Source organism: Pituophis catenifer, unplaced genomic scaffold (assembly GCF_029215685.1).
Source record: "Pituophis catenifer annectens isolate HBS135680 unplaced genomic scaffold, rPitCat1.0.hap2 SCAF_3, whole genome shotgun sequence".
In the NCBI taxonomy this organism is placed as follows: Eukaryota; Metazoa; Chordata; class Lepidosauria; order Squamata; family Colubridae; genus Pituophis; species Pituophis catenifer.
The window spans coordinates 66573142-66593495 of NW_027256883.1; the positions used below are offsets into that span (position 1 = coordinate 66573142).

At 38.4% G+C, this 20354-nt stretch overlaps 1 protein-coding gene across 1 annotated transcript in view; it reads right to left on the reverse strand.

Annotated features, from left to right (window-relative positions):
* Positions 1 to 13561, reverse strand: part of RANBP9 (RAN binding protein 9) — a 40772-nt gene extending 27211 nt beyond the window's left edge. The window contains exons 1-2 of the mRNA XM_070940675.1: positions 12965 to 13561; positions 7269 to 7380 (exon numbers count right to left, since the gene is read on the reverse strand). Coding sequence (XP_070796776.1) covers positions 7269 to 7380; positions 12965 to 13409 — 557 coding nt within the window. The 5' untranslated portion in view covers positions 13410 to 13561. The remainder of the gene's footprint in view (positions 1 to 7268; positions 7381 to 12964) is intronic.
* Between the last annotated feature and the right edge of the window lie 6793 nt (positions 13562 to 20354).

Sequence of the window (20354 nt, forward strand, 5' to 3'; positions counted from 1 at the left end):
CTTTACAATAACCACCACTCCTCCACCCCTACCCTGAGCCCTTGGCTGATGAAATGCGCGGAAACCCGGTGGGCACATCTCAACGAGGGGACTCCCCCCTCCTGGCCCAACCAGGTCTCTGTAATACCCGCCAGGTCCGCTCCCCCCTCCTGAATTAGCTCGCAAATGAGGGGGGCTTTGTTAACCACGGACCTGGCGTTGCACAACATCAGCCTAAGACCAGGGCTCTGAGACTCTGGACCACCCAGGGAACGAGATGAGCATTGGGGACCAGAGCACGTCGCCGCTTGAAGACAGCGGGCACGTGCCCCCACAACATGATGTGGCCCCCTGCTCCCACCATATCTGCCCCTCCCACCGACAGTCCTGATGGAAATCAGTAATTAACCTTAGTATTTCATTGGTTGTCTTACTGTTTGCCCCTTCTATATTTACACTGTGTTTAATTTTTTTTTAATCTTGTTATAAATATGATAAAATGAGCCTTTGCTTTGGAATCAAGGGGTAAAAGATAAAAACATAAGCCACTCAGGAAAAGGAATCTGTCACTCTCTGAACAATTTGTTTAACTGCCAAATTGTTCATATTGTTTTGTACAAATGTATAATAGTCAGTCGATTTGACTTTCTATAACTGCAATCTATAATTTTATATTATTTGTCACACCAGATGAAGCAATGAAAAAGTCCTCCAGGTCACATTGCCATCTGTTCATCAAGCAGGAACTGTAAGTTAAAGAGGAGTCCAAACAGAAGAACGAGTTCCATGCGTCAGAGCAAAAACTAAAGATGGTATGTCTCTGGAATCAGTTACTATATCTTCCAAATACAAAGATATATTACAGATCTTTGTATTTGCTATGGTTAAACTTAAATATATTTCTCCTCGTCAAGACATCACTCAGACATCCAGACAGTACTTCCTCACCTATTTGGTCTGGAATTCAGATATACAACTGAATATTATCAGCATACTGATGACCCCTGACCATGTGTTAAATGAGTTTATTCAGTGACTTAATGTAGACATTTCAATACATACATTACCATAGTAAAAAAGGACAGTGGTGCTCAAGATGGGATTCACCATCGCAAGATAAACTACTTATTCTTATGATTCAGAAATCATCAACTATTTTGTTGATATAGTCTTTTTTGATCTGCAAGGTATTGACTGATAAGCCAATATCTAATTTTCATAACTTCTTCGGCAAATAGATTTCAAGAGGTATATAATTTAGAATAAAATCACATTATTTTCCCCAAAACCTTATTAACAATATTATGGCTATCAAACAAAACCGGGACAATAGTGAAGGAGCCATATCAGTAGTTACTGTTACATAATTTTTCATTTTTAAACAATAAAATTTGCAGCCAGCATTTGGACATTCTCTGATGCCCAATAAATAGTAATCTTTTGTTGAATCATCTCAAAATTAGAAGAAACATTATACTCTTTAAGACTCTTTGTCATGATTTGTTCATACTGATTACTGCAACTCTTTGTTCCAAAATTATATTTAATATTACCCATCTTCATATTACTCTTCAATTTTAGCTAAATAATTCCACAGGTTTTCCTAGCTCAAATTGTGTTTACAATAACTCAAAGGATTTTAAAAATTGATGCAAGCTTTATATTTTATAAAACATAGTATAACTGGATCCATAATAAAATTACATTAAACTAATTGTATAACACTGTGATATTTCTTTAATGGCTATTAAAAAAACAAACAAACCACTGATTCGCCCCACAAATGAAAATGGCAAAGCATCTAGAGCCTATTTTCATTTCTATATTAGAGATGGAATAATGAAATCCCTTCTGAAATTCTGTCACTCAGATGTTCTAGTCTAATTTTCTAATAATGCAGAACTCAAATTTCCATTGCAAGTAAACTAATAAAATAAACCAATGAATATAATTGAGACGTGGAGTTAAAAAGTATCAGACCTTCATTCTAAATATCTACTAAGATATTAAGATACTAAGCTGAAAATATACTATTTCAATCAGAGAAAACTATAAGGAATGGACTTTCTGAAATTAATTTATTATATCCACAATTTGTACTACTGGCTGCTCAGATATATCTTATCACATATTACTATTGGCATTAGTGATGGTTTAATATAGCAAAAGACAAGCATTGTAAAGTGCATTTGCATGTGACAGAGTTTAGCATGGTTGCACAAAGAACTCTCTGATAAACTAAAAGACAAAAAGAATAAGTATAAAAAATGGAAAGAGGGACACATAACTAAGGCAGAATACCAGCATATAGCCTAAATTTGCAAAGATTAAGTCAGGAAAGCTAAGGCTCAGAATGATCTAAAACTTGCAACAAATGTCAAAAATAACTTTAAAAGTTTCTTTCAACATATAAAAAAACAAGAAAAAAGTCGAAGAAACAATTGGCCCACTAATGGGAGAAGATTGAAAGGAAGTGACCGTCAGCAGGGAGAAAGCAGAGCTGCTTAATTTTTTCTTTGCATCTGTCTTCACACAAAAAGAAAAAATAGCCCAACCTACCAAAAACAAAACAGTAAAAGACAGCCAAGGAATTCAAATTGAAATAGGCAAGAAAATGGTAAGAGAATGCCTGTCCATTCTAGATGAATTCAAATCACTGGGACTGATGGATTAGATCCCAGAAGGAGCTGACAGACGTGATCTTGGAACCATCGAATCATATCTTTCAAAGATCCTGGAGCACCAGGGAATTACCAGATGTGATTCCCATCTTCAAAAAAGGGAAAAAAATAGATCCAGGAAACTATAGACCAATCAGCCTGACATCAATACCTGGGAAGATCCTGGCAAAGATAATCAAGCAACCGATTTGTGAACAACTAGAAGCATGCAGTTATAACCAGAAGCCAACATGGGTTTGTCAGAAACAGATCATGCCAAACAAATCTTATTTCATTCTTTGACAAAGTGACTAAATTAGTGGACCAGTGAAATGTTGTGGATATAGTATATTTGGATTTCAGTAAGGCATTTGACAAAATAGAGCACAACCTACTTCTTGGTAAACTAGAAAAAATGTGAGATAGATAGCATCACCGCCAGATGTATTTGTAATTGGCTGACAAACCACACTGTGTTTAGCCCTTAATGGAACTACATCTACATGGAAGGAAGGAAGCAGAGGGTTAAAGTAAGGTTCTGTTTGGGCCCAGTACTCTTCAATATCTTCAGCTGGTCTTGGGGTCTCTGCCATGCATGTGGGGTCATGTGTGGTGATATGCGCGCATGCACAGGAAGGTGTATGCGGGCACATGTGCATGCAGGGGCATGTGGGGGCCTGCATGTGCATGCGGGGGGGCACACCCGCATTGCATTTTGGGGGTTCGGCAAGCATGAGCGCTTTGGGTACTCAGTCCAGAAAAGGTTAGCTATCACTAGTATAGGGTCTCCTGCTTGAGCAGGGGGTTGGACTAGAAGGCCTCCAAGGCAGGGGTGAAATCCAGCAGGTTCTGACAGGTTCTAGAGAACCGGTAGCGGAAATTTTGAGTAGTTCGAAGAACCGGCAAATACCACCTCTGGCTGGCCCCCGAGTGGGGTGGGAATGGAGATTTTGCAATATCCTTCCCCCAGGAGTGGGGAAGGAATGGGGATTTTGCAGTATCCTTCCCCTGGAGTGGGGTGGGATTGGAGATTTTGCAGTATCCTTCCCCTGCCATGCCCACCAAGCCACGCCCACAGAACCGATAGTAAAAAAAAATTGGATTTCACCACTGCTCCTAGGTCCCTTCCAACTTTTGTACTGCTCTGTTCTGCATGATCTCTAAACAGGGACAATTAATAGAGACAGGTTAAAACACAGAATTTTGGTTACGCTCTGAGACCATGGCTCATTTGAAGTTAACTTCTGTAAAATGTGATTCTGGCTGTTATTGAAATCCAAATGGGAGGACGACCAATGTTTAACTTTCTTTTTTAGATGTAACTGAGATCCAGTTTGGGGTAGTGGTTAAGGTACCAGGTAAGAAACTGGGGAAATTTGAGTTTTAATCCTACTTTAGGCACAAAGGTGGCTGGTGATCTTGAGCTACTCATTCTCTCTCAGACCTAGAAAGAAGGCAATGGCAAGCCACTTCTATATTCTTGCCAAAAAATTTTTAGGATTCAACATTCACTCCAAGATACACACACATACACAGAATATAGAGCTGGATTTTAACATTATTATTATATAGTCATTTTATAACTAAATTCAAAGAATTCTTGACAAGAAATGTTATTATGGAGGGCGAACAGGCCATTTAAAAATGTGATAAATAAATAAAAATTATTTCACCTATATGTATCAAACATCTACAGAGATAGTAAATAATAATTTAAAGCTTCCTGTGTACTTTAATCCCACCTGCTCCCGTTCTATTTTTTTTAAAAAAAAACAGTACATCCCATCCAGTGTATACATTTTTAAGAATTGCATTAAAAATTCAACTGTTAAAAATATTTATAACCTGACTATATTTACTCTATCAATATCACAAATATAAACTCTCATATTATCACATTCCTCAAAAGGAATGAAAGTCCAGTTGCCTTTTGGACAAGCATCTTTGGGACAATCATGACATGGATGATTGAGGATCTCCATAGACACTCAAAAGTAGGGGGAATTATTTCTTATTTCTTTATATTTCATATTTCTAAATCACTCATCTCATTCAAAAAGGGTCTCTGGGAGGTGTACAATATAATTGATACATAAAACAACATATAAAAAGTAACGTTAAAATTAAATTAGGGTTAAAAACTTTGAAATTATAGAATGACAAACATCAAAAGGGAAAAAAATCCTAAAATGGTCATTTAACATTGGATTATTACAAGTGGAGGGGCTCTAAAGGCACTAACCAGTCCCATGGTTGCCCCCATGCAAGGATGCAGAGCCAAATTTTGCTCCCTTTGCAGAAGACTAAGAGACTGAGGACTTTCTTCACCTCTGGTAGCAGGATGTTCCACAAAGTGAGGCTCTTTTCCTGGACCCCACCAGTCGAAATTCTTTGCTACAGACAGGTCTGTAGCATACCTTCCCTGTCTTTTTGAGTGAGACAGACTGATGAGATTGGATGGAGCCAATTCTGGATGTAACCTGATCCTATGCCATGTAGGGTTTTATAGGTGATGACCAATACCTTAAATTGGACCCAGAAGCAAACTGGTATCCAGTGCAGTTTGCGGAGTAAGGGTGTTGTATGAGCCCTTCGTCGGGCAACCAGTATGGCTCACGTACCTGCATCTGCACCAGTTGAACCTTCTGGATTCTTTTCAGAGGTAGCCCCTACATTATTGTAGTGTGTATTGCAATAATCCAATCAGGAGATGACCAGGGGAGGTGTGATTGAGAGTAGAAGCTCTGTCCAGAAAAGGGTGTAATTGGAGCACAACATGGAGTTGGGCAAAGGTCCTCCTGGCTACAGCCACCACCAGCTTTTTGAGCAGAAGCCATGAGTTCAAGAGGTTCAAGTTATGCACTGAGTCTGTCTGGGTCAGAGCAACCCTATTCAAAGATGATAAACTCCTGAGTACAGAGGGGCCCACCTCAGTCATTCTGTCTTACTGGGAATCAGCTGAAGTCTGTAGTTAATTAAATGAAGTCCAGATTGCCAACCACGGAATGAGGAAGTATTTATCTCCTCCAACATGCTAACATGATTTACACAATTTTATCATATTATTAATTAGTTATATAGCATATTAGTCTGTATTCATCATTACAATCACATTAAGATACAGCTAATTTTATTCCAAAAATTAATCTATTATTTAACTATAGTTTACTAAACTAATCCAATTGCATGGTTTACACAACATACTTAGCCACAAATGAATCTACATTTAACTGTAGTATACTGTCCAAATCTGGACTGTATATTCATATATGAATAGAAAATTACAGACTTGCAGTTTCAGAAATTGTATAGAAAGATGTTGCGGATGTTTATCTTAAATGTGCTTTTACCAAAAGGCATGATAACCATGACCAGGATGATTGAGAATCTCCATAGACATTTGCAGATCTTTACAAAACCTAATTTGACTCCTTAAAACTCCTATTCTATAAAAAAGGCCCTAGACCAGGGGTCTGAAAACTGGATTTCTTCAAGGGCCAGATCAGCATTGTAGTTCTCCTCCGTGAGCAGGTGGGGGCGTTTTCGCCACCCGTTTTCACCTTGGACAGGCTCCTGCAGCACTTTGCTGGCCAAAATGGGGTGCAGGAGGCCTGCGCACCCTGTTTTCGGCCTGGATGGCCTCCTGAAGCACTTTGCCTGCCAAAACGGGGCATGGGCAGCTCGCACATGGCCCCTGCGTAGCCCATTTTGCCCGGCAAAGTACTTCAGGAGGCCGTCCAGCAGTGGTGGTATTCAGCCGGTTTTATCTGGTTCGGGTGAACTGGCAGCGGTGGCTGTGGATGGCTCCGCCCACCCACCGGCCATATTCACATCCCATTTATCCACGTTTCTGATGCTCTGCGCATGCGCAGAGGTGACGCAGTGAACTGGCAGCGAAGGTAAGTGAATACCAGCCCTGCCATCCAGGCCAAAAACGGGCTGCATGGGTGCCACGTGCAGCCCCCCTGTGCCCTGTTTTGGCTGCCAGAGGCACGACGGACTGGTCCCTTGCTATTTCCAGGCCGGCCCAGGGGCCAGATTTAAGCACTGCCTTGAGTTTGACACCCCTGCCCTAGACTTATTCACTTTTGGAGCATGATTATCATCATGTTTTGCAAAGCCTGCTTTGGTTTTTCAGGTAGTTGGAACTGTCTACTCTTCTATAGACCAAGATAAACTGAATCAAAGAAATCAGGATTTTGAAATTGTAGCTGCATTAGGTTATTTCACATGAGCCACAAAGTTATTAAATTTGAATTTACTAGACCACTATCAGAAAGCAGAAATGAAGATTTCTATTTTAATCTAGAAGTGGTCTGGTAGTATGCATACTATTAATTTAACAGTGTTCTATATTAAATTACCAAGGGAAACAAAAGGAATTTGTTTGTAATGTAAGTAGGCCAAGTATTTGATTTCTCTGGACTATACAGAAATTGATGATTGAAAGAAATGAACAATGTCAGCCTATAACAATTCTTCAGTTGAATAAACTAAACAATATCTTTAAATTTATGGAGAAAATTAGAAACTGCAATTGCATGCACTTCACTAATTTTTCATTAAAATGTCAGCCTGTACAAACCAAAATGTATTCGCAACAATATGAAAATCTTATGAAAATCTTACCCATCTCTTCCTTTACTGACAATTTTTACTTCAAAATAATATATTCCACAAGCAGCAGGTATGGGGTGAGTGGCGCGAACAGAAGCAGCATCTTTTGGAGTTTTCCCATGGCCTGTGAAAAATATATTAAATTATATTCTAGAAATTGAAGACAATGTATTCATTAATAAAACAGCTACAGAATCAAGTATATGTGACATTTTGGAACCCTAGAAACATGCATTCAGTTTAGTGGTGGCCTGTCTTCTGCAATGAGGTCCCCCTGAAATTGGGATGGTCCTCCATTTTACTTTTGAAGATCTTGTAGACATGTGTCTATGTCCAGGCATTTGGCAAGGTCCCCCTTAGGATTCAATAGTTTTATTGTTCTCTTTTGTTTCGGATCAATTTCTGTCATACATCTTTCTTTTACTTTTGCCTACTGTATTTTTTTCCTTGTGAATTGCCCTGATTAGTTGGAAGTTGGGTGTTATACAAATTTAATAAATCATCATCATTTTCATCATCATTTTGACTAGAAAACAAAAGATCCATTTGTAAAACACTTGTATTAAAACAATGGTTAATTTACAAGCATTTCCTTCTACCTAAAGAAATTTACAAGGAGTTTAACATTAGTTTCATTAAAGTGAAGACTGGATATTTTACTACTTCTCTGTAATGAAATATTATTTTTTCTTTTATTCTCCAGAAAGACATCTGTTCTTAGTATTTACTAAAAAAAAACAAACTCTCAAACCAGTAAATAAGATTAATCATGGCTAAATAGTTTTACAGATATAAGATTATTTAGACACCTGCATAAGATTTGAAACCAGTGATTACATTTGACATGATTCTATGTATGTGTTAAAAATACAGTGGTACCTTGGTACTTATCGTTAACTGGTTCTGGGAGGCACAATGAGTACCAAAAACAATGAGTACCAAACAATTTTTTCCCCATAAGGAATAATGTAGAGTTAAAAGGCAGCCAACACTGACAAGTTCTAGCTTGTGCGTTGAATACCATGAGTACCAGGACAAAATTTTCATGTCAAAATGTGTTGAGTATCAAATTCGACAAGTTTCAAAGTAATTTAGAGTACCAATGTACACTGTATGTGTATTTCCATATGTATCTTCTCTTGAATCGCCTGATTGGTACTTTTTGAAGTGTTTATCAGGCCCTACATAAGGTCCTTATAAAGGGATTGCTAGTCTTTTAATTGCTCAGAAGGTTGAGTTAAAAGGCTGGGGAAAAAGAATGATTTCTACCTACTAATTGTATGTTGCTGTCACCATTGTATGCATTGCAGGTTTTCCATTGCTTCTGCCAATAAAAGGTTCATGAAGCTGTACTTTTATGATGCTGATGGTGTGGAAATGCTATATTGCTAAAACATTCTGGCTCTATGGCTACTTCGGGATATCTACATACCAACACTGATAGTCCCTTGCAGCACTCAGGATGAACATTTTGCTTGCTATTGATTGTCCCTCCTGCTTCATCCTATGTTCTTTTTCTATTAGTGTGGTGTAATTTATCAGGATTAATTTTAGATATAGGTTTACGGTTTTTTCATAAAAGTGCTAGATCTGTATCCAGAAGTAATCTGTCTAACAGGCTCCAATGCCATGACACCTTAGACTTGTTAGTTGCATAATCGGACAAAAAACTAAACTACTCAAGCACTTGTCTAAACTTGTTCAATCTCATTCAAACCATTTTCTCCAAATCAGGGAAAGCGAATGATATTTTTCCCCATTGGCAGGTAACGTTAAGTGGAAGGAGAAAGTAATCTATGGGAATCCACCAATCACTTTCTTTACTTTGTCCTGCATTTAAACAATAGGTATAGAACCAACTATCAAAATAGGGCTTAGCAATTGAAATACAAATTTTATACCACATTATTTTATGCTGGCATAGGTTGTATATGTCCTATGGTAAATTATAAATGTACATTCTTTTCTCACAGTAGAATAATAGTTTTTAAAAAGTTAAAACAAAACAAATGTTAATGCAGAGTTAAACTCTTATACAAATAATCATATCTGATGCTAGAAAACCAAAATATAGCAAACAGCCCACTAAAATATAGGATTGAATGAGCAATATTCAGTTCACATTTTAAGTGGTATATTTATGCAAGAGAAGGAACAGGGGGAAAATGACATTGCTATCCATTCAAATCCATATGCAGTCTGGGTTAAGCAATAACAAATATTTTAAATTTGTAATTAAGCTATGAAAAGATAATAAGCAACATGGCTATAATATAGTTCAATATAAGTTAATGTTCAGCTGGGATGGTTTTAATCAGGAGCAGTTGCATTTCAGCTATCTGAAAATTAGTAGAGACATTTATAGAAAAACAGTTTGTGTGGTTCCCACATAATCTTATTACTGTAGAATCACTTTGAAAAATCTACTTATAGTTTAGTGGAACATTTATTATAGTTTTAAAATGCTAAGTTTATGTAACTAATAACAAAACAGCTAAATTTATTATTGAACTTATTCAAAATGTTATTATATATAAAAATACAATGCCTTCCTCTTCTAAATAAGTTAATCCTTCATTTTCTAGTTTTTAGTTGTTACACAAGTTTTCTAAATATCTTTTTCCATTACCTTTTAATATATGGTGTTTCACACTACTATAGAATAGAATAGAATAGAATAGAATAGAATAGAATAGAATAGAATAGAATAGAATAGAATAGATTTTTTTTATTGGCCAAGAGTGATTGGACATACAAGGAATTTGTCTTGGTGCATAATGTAGTTTATACAGCAAAACTGTCTGCATGAAGAATTATTCTTTATATTTGAGAATTTTACCTAAGACTGGAAAAGATGACCTCGCCAATTGTCTCTTTGGGACTTAATACCTGTTTGAACTGAAATGATTTTTCATTTTATCTCTCCAAGTATACTTTTTCTAAGAAAAAATTCAAAAGGTATCTATATAGTCAAATCTTCAATATTCTTCTCTATATAGATCCTCAAGTCATTAAATCTATGTTTGAATTACAGTAATTATTAATGATTCATAGTTATGAATAATGAATTATGTAGCTTTATTTCTATTTCTCTATAGGTGAAATCAGCTCAATCTAAATTTTCTGAACTGAAACTATTTTTGAGCATTGCAGAAAAAGAAATAAACCACTATTATACTTTTATATTAAGCCAAACTACATACTATATTAATAAAATATCACACAAAAAACATTATACAAAATAAAATAAAGAATATGGAATAGCTGCAAATTATTCTCAAAGTATATTTCCTGATTAACAATGCAAATCATAATGAGCATATTAACTCAATGCTCAAATCCATAGGAAGTTAAGCACTTTTCAGACTTAACAGTACATAAATCATGGTTAACCGAACAATTTTAGCCTCTACCTTCCCCCTTGCTATCAACTCATTGTTCAGCAAGGGTGCAAGGAACTCAAAACCATCCGTTACTATTTTAGTTTTTCTGCAGTTTAGCATCTCTCCCAAATCCTATAGTATGATTATGGTAAGTGAGCATAGATTCACAACTCTCTCAAATTCTGAATATTTCTGGTCATAACTAAGATAGACACAAGTTGATCTGGCCTTTGATGATATAAAAAGTTGCAATTAATATAAATGGAGGCAATGACTTATAGTCTTTCTCACAGGGATAAAGAAATATGTAAGCTCGAACATTATTCTCATTTAGGTTAGTGATAGTTTAGTACTTTATCTTTGAATCATTAAATTGTTACATATTTCAAATATGCACTATAGTACTACCATACAACATACAAAAGAGTCATCCAAAGAAAAACTTGGCTTGGAAAACTCCAAACTCCTATCTAAATATTTATGCTTGAACTTAAAAATATTATTTCACGATGTAGGAATTCAGCATCAAAACAAAGAAACTTCTTCAAGTGCTTAAAGGGACTGTCAGCATATCAGGACACTGTACCACTTTTTGTGAAAGATGCATGCTGATATCTAAATATTGAGAATTTCATATTTTCTGTGTACTAAGCTATAAATCAGAAGCTATACATAATAGATCCTTATTTGTTTTCATTTTTCTGCATTCTAGGCAAAGTGCTCCTGTTTCGGTGTGTGTGTGGTGTGTGTACACACACACACATACATATATACATACATACATACAAGCATAATTTTTTCCAAAGCCTGTGCTTCATAAGTTCAGAAGTTAAGAATAGATGAGTCTTTTCCTACAATAATCAGTTGTCTTCTTTTTTATCTTGCTTCATTTAAGTCTATCTTGCTTTCCTATTCCATTTTAGATGAATGAATGTATGTGTGGAGTGTGTGTACATGTATAAATCTAAAATGCAGAAGGAAACATGAACTGTCCCAAATGATTTCAGCACAACAGAAAATATAGCTTCTGTTGTACATCAGTTTTTGCCTCTTTACTTCCTGATATTAACATCAGAAGAAGGAAGATAAATTCAACATGTATTAGAAACAAATTTGAAGCAATTAATTTTTCATTAGCTAATATTGCAGCTAATGTTTACCATCATGCAGGATGAATGTACAAAACAAAAGGTTTTCTTTCTTCATTTTTACCTGTTTAAAAGTTTTACATTTATTCTTCCAACTTCTGCTGACCTTTACTCTATTGCTAAACAAACATATTTCTTGCCCTAACCGGTTATTTTTAATTGGACACGTCACACTGACTGACTTGCTTTCTCCTCCCCTGACCCCAAGTTGTTATTCAACAAGAGAAATAATCACTTCTGAAGAAAATGACACTTTATATATTCCTTCTCCCCACATCACCCACAATCAGAAAATAAAGGCTCATCCAAGCGTCCCAATATTTGGAAGATGAAAAAAAAAAAAACGAAGCTGAGAGGGAGTCTACTTAGCTTCCTAACTTTTTCTCAAGAGGACCCAATGAGATTTGTTTCCTGTTGTTCTATTTTTTAACATTTCTCCTCCTCCCCCCCACCCATCGATTGCTTCTAAAACGTTTCCTCCCAGGTTAAGAAAAGAAAACCAGGGATGGGTTTGTTTTTTTTAGAGATGGAGTATCAGGTTTAAAAAGAAGCTAATCCCAGGCCTAGTTCCCTTAAAAGAACAGGCCCGATTGCTCTTAATCCGGTGGAGAGGAACGAAGTTACCGAAGGTGAAGATAGATGGGGCAGAAAGGAAATCAAGGGAGAGCGCAGAACAAAAAAAATAATAAACACACAAAAAACCACCAAAACAAAACAAAAGGCGTCAAAAACAGGGTTGATTGTCAGAAGGGAGAAAGAAGATGCCATTCGGTCTTTTTGGGAAGTGGGCAACGGAGAGACTGTGGTGGCGTCAGTATTGTCTGCTGAAGGTGGAAACAAAAAATGATGCACGAAGAAGCGGGGTGTCGTCCATCGACAGCGGCGGGTGCCAAGGGGGGTTGGGAGGTATGGGGGGGGGGCTTTGCTGGCCGAACCGGGGTGGATGTTTTAGGGGCGGGGGTCGACCTGGAAATACTCGGGTCGGGGTTTCGTTCTCTAGACAGTGGAAGAGGTCGACAACCTCCGGCCTCCTGTCGACCATCCTGTCACACAATCTGCTCGGCTGCCTGCCTTGGGCGTCTCTCTCTCTCCCTCTCTGCCGGAGGGAAGGCCGGAGAGCGAAGCGGGCTGGCCTCGGCCTTGTCCGTCGCCCCCTCACCTTCCCACACCCCCTCACCTTTGTAGTGGACACGCAGGTTGTTCTGTGAGAGGCCGATGTAGCTGAATTTGTCTTTCGGGCTCCAAGAGCGAGGGAGCGGCGTTTCCTGCTCGTCCACGGCCGGATAGAGCCGCTTAAGGCGCCGCTTGAGCTCTTTCTCTTGCTCGTTGAGGGCTGGATCGCCGCAGTGAGGGAAAGGGGCCGGGGCGCTACTGCCGCTCCCGGCAGACATGGGCCCAGCTGAGGAGACAGGCGAGACTGTTGTTGCCGCCGTCGTCGTCGTCGTGGCCGCCGCCGCTACGGCGGGCGGAGGAGGAGGAGGCGGCGGGGCCGAAGTGGCCGGCGGTGGCGGCGGCGGCGGCGGCGGGTGAAGGAGAAGCGCGGCCGAGGCCGGCGAAGGACTCGGGTTGCTCGGCGCCAGAGGAGCCGTCGCCGGCAGTTGTTGCGGCTGTTGTCCGGACATGCCGGCCTTGGTCTCTCTGTCTCTTTCTCTCTCGAAGGAAGCGAAGGTCTCTTAGAACGGGGGTTTATGCGAACAACCTCTCTCACCGGAGTGACAGTCCGAGATGCGGAGAGTGCTGGAGCCACACAACCGGAGGGGAGGGGGGGAGGCGACGGCGGCGGCGGAGGAGGAGGCGACTCGGCTGTGGAAGCTCGCGCGACTACGAGAAAGGGATTGGAAACGACGAAGGTGATGACGAGCGGGGGTGCGCGGGCGCGCGCGGAGGTGTGTGTGTCTGTATATGTGTATATGTTGTGCGTGCAGGCGCGCGCGGGGAGGCGGGCGGCCTAGAGTTCGGGAGGCTGCGCGCGCCCGTACGCGCGCGCCCGCGCGTGTGACGCGAAAGGGAACGGGAGACGGGAACTCTGGCTTTGTCGCTTACTGCGCCGCGAGCCTCCGGGCGGCGGCGGCTGCTCCTGCTGTTGCCGCCGCCGCTGCCGGAGTGCTCCTGTACTCCTAAACTCAGCAGTGGCAGCAGTTGCCGCCGCTGCTTCCGAACGTGCTCCTCAGTCAGCTGAGCGGCGTGGCAACGCTGAGAGGAAGCTCTTGCTTGCCAGTGACACGGAGTGCGTGAGGGGACGACGGCGAGGGTCCGTGCCGGTTGCCCCGCTAGCGACGGGGGGGCGGGCGAAAGGAACGAGGGAGGAAGTGGGCTGGCGAGCCTGGAGTTGCAGATGGGCCAGGCGGCAACCAGCAGAGCTGACCGGCTTCCTCGCCCCGCGATGTCGCAAAACAGGAAAGGAGAGGGAGGCTGCGACGTAACTCTCTCTCTCTCTCTCACACACACACACACACACACACACACACACTCACTCACTTTCTCTCGTCTCTCTCTCACAGTCTGTCACTATATCATTCTCTCTCTCACACACACACTCTGTCACACTCAATCACAACAGGAACGAATGAGGGATTTCGATCTCTCCTTGCTGCCGTACAGCGGCCATCTGGATTTTGGCAGGTCAAATCGGGTAGCCCCTTATAGGCATGCCAAGACATTTAATGCCTGTTTGAATTACTCCGTTACAGTTGCCGTTGTGTCCAGCAATAGGCACAAGGCGCCAAGGGATAGTGGCAATCAGTTGTTGGATTTTTGTGGAAATGTGATTGGAATAAATAGGCGCTATTTTGAGCAAAATTAAATATGCTGATTAGTGTCACTGCCAGATAGAAATCAGTTCATCTTGGCCTGCTGTGTTCAGTAGGTCTTCTCCCAAATGGCTAGGATGGTAGTGAGCATGCATAGAATTAAAAACAAAAGGAAAAAAATGCTGGTTTGGACTGCAGGCCTTTCTAGTATAAATTTTCACAGTAGCTGACTAGGTAACTTTGAAAAAGCCCAGAAAAAATTGGAACTAACACTTGGCCACTGGATGCACCCCTGTTTTGTGAAGGAAACCAAACTGAAACATTCACAAGAGATGGCTTTCCAACTTCTGCCTGAAAACATTTAATGAAGAAAAGCCTTCCTCAATAATTGATTCATATCAAATTTATATTACTGTTAAGTAAAATTAAGTGTAATATAAATATATGTCCACGTTGATATATTGTGCAAAGTATTTTTATGAGAAAAAGTACATGTATCTTAAAGCTCCCTTAAAATAATTACAATACAATAGACAACGCTTTCTCTTATGTTGTTATCACATACATTTATTTAATGAAAGATGGTACTTGGATAATAATTCAGGAAAGTCAGATAACTATATTTATCTTTAACACAATGGGTTATAAATAAAATGCACATGATACTGGATAATCTGGATTTAAATCTGACTGGATACATGGAAGTCCTTTATATCATTATTTTGAATTTGGCAGAATAAAAACAGTACATATAGAATGAATAGTGATACCATCAAACATTTGCATTTAAACCTTCATAAAACAGAGAAAAAGAAATGGAGTCATATTAACAGTTGGTTTTGTCAATTAGCAAGTATTTTACCATATTTTTGTAATATAATAAAGCATTTTGCCTATGGTTCAGGGATGCATCATATGCAAATATACCTGAGCCACAGAAGGCTGACTTTCATGTGAATAATTTCTGATAGTTTTTCAGCAAATCAATATTCTTGACTACTATTTGTATATCAGGTTTCAGCCTGTTCTAGCTGTTGCTTAGTCCACATTAAATTACTTGATTTAATCTCGTTAGCAAAAGATCCTCAGGACTATTATTGAGGTAATTTATTTAAAGTTTGGGAGAAACATGATTTAGTTAATTATCTAGAGTTTAGTACAAAGCACTAATCTTTTTTGGTGGCTTTGTTTATAAATGCAGTAGATGGGTGGATTAATTCTATAATTTTAAAAACAAATGCAATCCCTTATTTACAAGTAATGGAGAAACATGTTCTCTAGGTACTGCAAAATGATCCTGCTTTCTGCAGTTAAAAAACATAATCTACGGTACTTAAAGTACTTAAATTCTAGTTTTTTATTAAAAGGAAAGGAATAAAAAGTCTTGATCCATGCAGACTGGCTTTTAAATCATAGTATGTACATATTCTATCTCACAGTTGCTGTATATAGAATTATTACTTTGCAGAAATTTGCCCTATATTAGTAAACTTTTGCATAGCCATCTGACTTTCTGAAAAGCCATTTGTAGCTGAGTCCATATCTGAAGACTGAATACCTTTCAGATATATTTTTCTGTAGAATATCAAAATTACCATATTTTTAATGTTGATTTGCCAGTTGCATGGCAAATATAGAAGTCTTATATCTTCTGTTATTTCATACTGATTTGAAAACTTACAGATCAAAGGTATGAAAAATCTAGAATCGTGGAATGTTTAAGACATCTAAGTTTAAATACCGGTACTTTTTTGAACCAAGAACTGTATGTGGCTTTGAATGGCGTGCAAACAGTAAGATAAAATGCAATTTGTTTTAAATTAAGTAAATACAATTCTATCTAACATATTTAATAATTTGCCTCTTTTATAAAATTAAAATTTTCAATATGGTAGCAAGCTTTGAACACTGTGTATTGTACATCCCTATTTAAGAATTAAAAGTAGATTATAATCATCATTTCCCCTTATCAGTACCTGACACTGCTGCCAGGACCGATAGACTGTGTGGATGAGGAATTCTAAATAGATTTTTTTTGGCATTGTGAGAATGTTTCTTAACAATACATGTTGTATAATGCTTGGTTTTAATCTTAATTTAACATGCCTGGATTTGTGTTCAGGACTTAAAAAGTTATAAATATTGTCTGCTTGTAGAAATGGGCTTTACCTATTAAAAATCCATAGAATGGGCAAGTTATGTAAAAATAGAGAAGAGAATACTACACTTTAAAAGTAACATTCTCATTCTATATTTTTATCTTTGAAGTTTATAAATTAAATAGTTTTCTAGCATTCCTAATCTTGATGGCCACCCAGATATATAGAACTCCAATTCCTTCCACATTCTTCTGAACATTTTTGGATAGCATCATACTGGAGAAAATAATGGAGAATCTGCTTTAGTAGAATGGTGTAATTTAACACACAGGAACCATTATTATCCTTCCACTGCACAAGTACAGTGCCAACTTTATAGCACATAAGGCCACAACATTGTTTATTTTCGTTATTTTCTTTTGCCATTCCATTCATATTTTCAATAAATTGGGAGTTTGACTATCTTGTGAATAGACTGGAACCTCACAGTTACAAGTTGAAGCTTGTAATTATTTGTGCTACATCACTATGCTCTGATTTGATGACAGGCTATTTGAAAGCTTGGCTTTCACAATTTAGTCCTGGACAAGTAGAAATTACATGGGAAAACTAGAAAACTACTATCTTCAGTTTAGAATTCTTTCTCAGATCATAATGGACAGTCTTGCTTATCATACTAAACCATGATTAACCACAACATACAAAATAAACCAAAGTCAAGTGCTATTGTAAACTGTGGATTGCAATCCAAATGGCTGGGTTCAAACAACATGTTGAAATGGGGACTTGGGGAATGCATGAACTCAATATTGCAGCATTTTCCCTTACTACTATAAACAGGAAAACTCTTATCTTTAACAAAACATGTTTACTGAATTAATGAGGCATATTTATGTTACCCCAATCCAAGACAATGAACATCTTATATTTTCTTGTTATAAAAGAGGTTAAAAATAAAAGTTGCAGTTGTAATTACAAAAAGTTTGGCACACAAGGAGCAAACAGATTAGAAACTCAGGATGGGGGGATTATAGTTCCTAACAGTTCCACCCAAAGGATTGTCTTGAAAAGCCAGGATATAGTGGCTTTCCTAAAACATAACAAGGTGGGTGCTAATTTGATTTTGGGAAAGGGGCTGCCATTGAGAAGCCTTCACTTTGGGCTTTTGACATTCCTTAAAGAAGAGACCTGCAGAGAGTCTCCCCTATTTAATATTATTGGTTATGCAGAAATCACTGAAAAATGTGACTTCATATACAGCTCTTGAGCCATGTAGAGCTTTAAAGGTGACAACTGGTGCCTTCTTACTACAGCTGAAAGCAAATTAATAATCAGTGTAAACTAATAACCATGCAATAAAGCAGACTGTAACTGTACATGGGGTAGAATTTATATTTAGTTTGTTGCGAAAGTGACTGCCTGCAAAGGCACCTGGATTGGGACTGAAAGGTGAAAGCAGAGACAGTATGCTCTGTCTTATATTTGGGTAGACCAGGTTGTCCTGATAGACCGGTCTCACCAAAAAAACACTGTACATGGGGTAGCTTCCATACTCCATCACTATTGGAGCCAGATGCATTCAGGACCACTTGGAAGTTTAAAGTTGTCTCCAAGGGCAAAACCTCTTTAGTGAATTATACTAATCCAGAGATGTCGAAGACATGAGTAATTGCTACAAGGTCAGGGATGTTCCAGGAATGGTTGTGACTGGCACAAGATAACTCTGCAAAAACCTCCTTATCAGCAGCTGCCACTTGTTCTGTGAATCAAGAGGTCTAGATTACAAACCATTTCTGCAAGAAAAAGTGCAGTCCCATAGAGAAGCCCCATGCAGAACTACAGGTTGAATATTCGTGAAATCAGAACATTTCTGTATCCACAGCTTCTTTGTCTTGCTCAGATTAAGGCTGAGTTTGTTTTTCCCCATCTACATCCCAACAGTCAGTAGACACCGGGATATGACCTCTATCATATCTCCTGTTCAGCCTGGGTCAAGATATATAACTAGGTTTCATCTGCAAACCAATAATGTCTGACCCCATGTTAACAGATGTCATATCCCTTGTGAAGTACTTACACCAAATACAAAGGAACGAAGGAAAGAATGCCATCTTGAATTCCAGAGGGACAAAAGCAGGGGAACATCAGATAAATAATGAAACTGTTAATATTCCACATTAAACATTTCTTTAAAACAAAGCATTGGTTTTGTCTCATTTAAATAAACCGTAAAAGTTCTTGCACTGAAGCCCCCAGAAAGACTGTATTTAAGAAAGCAACTATTGTGAGGAGAGTTGTTTTTAGCATTCCATATAATCAGCAGCACTTAGTCTTTCATTGCCCTAATTTGTTCAAGCAGCCTCTTATATTAGACTGTTGGCAATTACAACTTGGGATCAAAGGAAGAAACCATTTCAAAATTGTTTTCTTATGGGTCTACTTCTGTAGACCCATAAGAAACTAATTTATATTTACATGTGGGTCTATATATGCCAAGTAACAGTATGACAAGGAGCCAAGGTGCTGTCAACAGGATAAAGCAAATGCCGTTAAAAACTACACTGATGCATCTACAGACAAGATTAACTATTTTTCTAGATACATTTTGTTACGGGTCAGTGCTGTTCTAAAATTGTATAGGCAATGGTACCCTTCTGCCTGAATGGAAAAGAGTATCTTGTCAAGCAAGAGTATTAAGGAGAGTATTCCTGTAATGCAGAATAAAAAAACAACAACCCAACCTTCCCAGTTATTTTTAGATAGACTTGGATCCCCTTTAAGAACATTGCAAACATTTTCATTCATAGCCTCTAATGAAGAGAGATTTTCCCCCCACCTTATAAATTTGATGGACAGCAATGAAAGGATTACTTAATGCAATGTTATTCTCTTAGGAAATTGTTTATGTCCACAAGAGACAGCAATAAAAGGATATGTGCAGACAGAAATCAGACTCATAACTAAAAAAGGGAAACTTTAATTCTACAGACACTATTCTGAGATATGTTGTTTTGAAATGTCTTGCACTAGTAACATACTTTCCTCCTTTTATTTTTGCATTTTTAAATATTGGGCTTCCCGCCACACAATTTTTGATAGTTGTCCAGAGCAGTTTATTGAAATAAGGGATTTGTCCAAGTCCTAATTATCTCAATAAACCTAGTTTAAATCTGAATCTGGATCTTGTCCACAATTCAGGAATTACGTAATAAAAGTGGAGTATTTTTTCTTCCCCATTGTGTAATGTTCAACTAGCACTGCTGTTAAAGATTTATATTTCTGTAAACACTGTATCCCTCTAAGTAACTAGTATGCAAGTAGTTTGTTTATGTATCTCCTGTACCATCACTACAGGATCATTCCCACTTAAACAAAAACAAGAGTTTTAGGACTTTCTAGCTGCCACACACTTTTAAAACAAAATAGAAGATGGAAAGGGCTGATAATATGACTGCTTGATGGGCTGCTGACATCTGAGGATAATCTTATTTTTAGATTTCAAAACACAGTGAAAATAATGGTCTCACTGTCATGTACAGGTAGTCCTCGACTTAAAACCATTTGTTTAGTGACCATTTGAAATTACAAGGGTACTGAAAAGAAGTGACTTATGACCATTTTCCACACTTATGATTGTCCCAGGGTCTTGTGTTAACAATTTCCAGCCAGCTTCCAACAAGCCAAGTAAATGGGGGAAGCCATATTTGCTAAATGACTG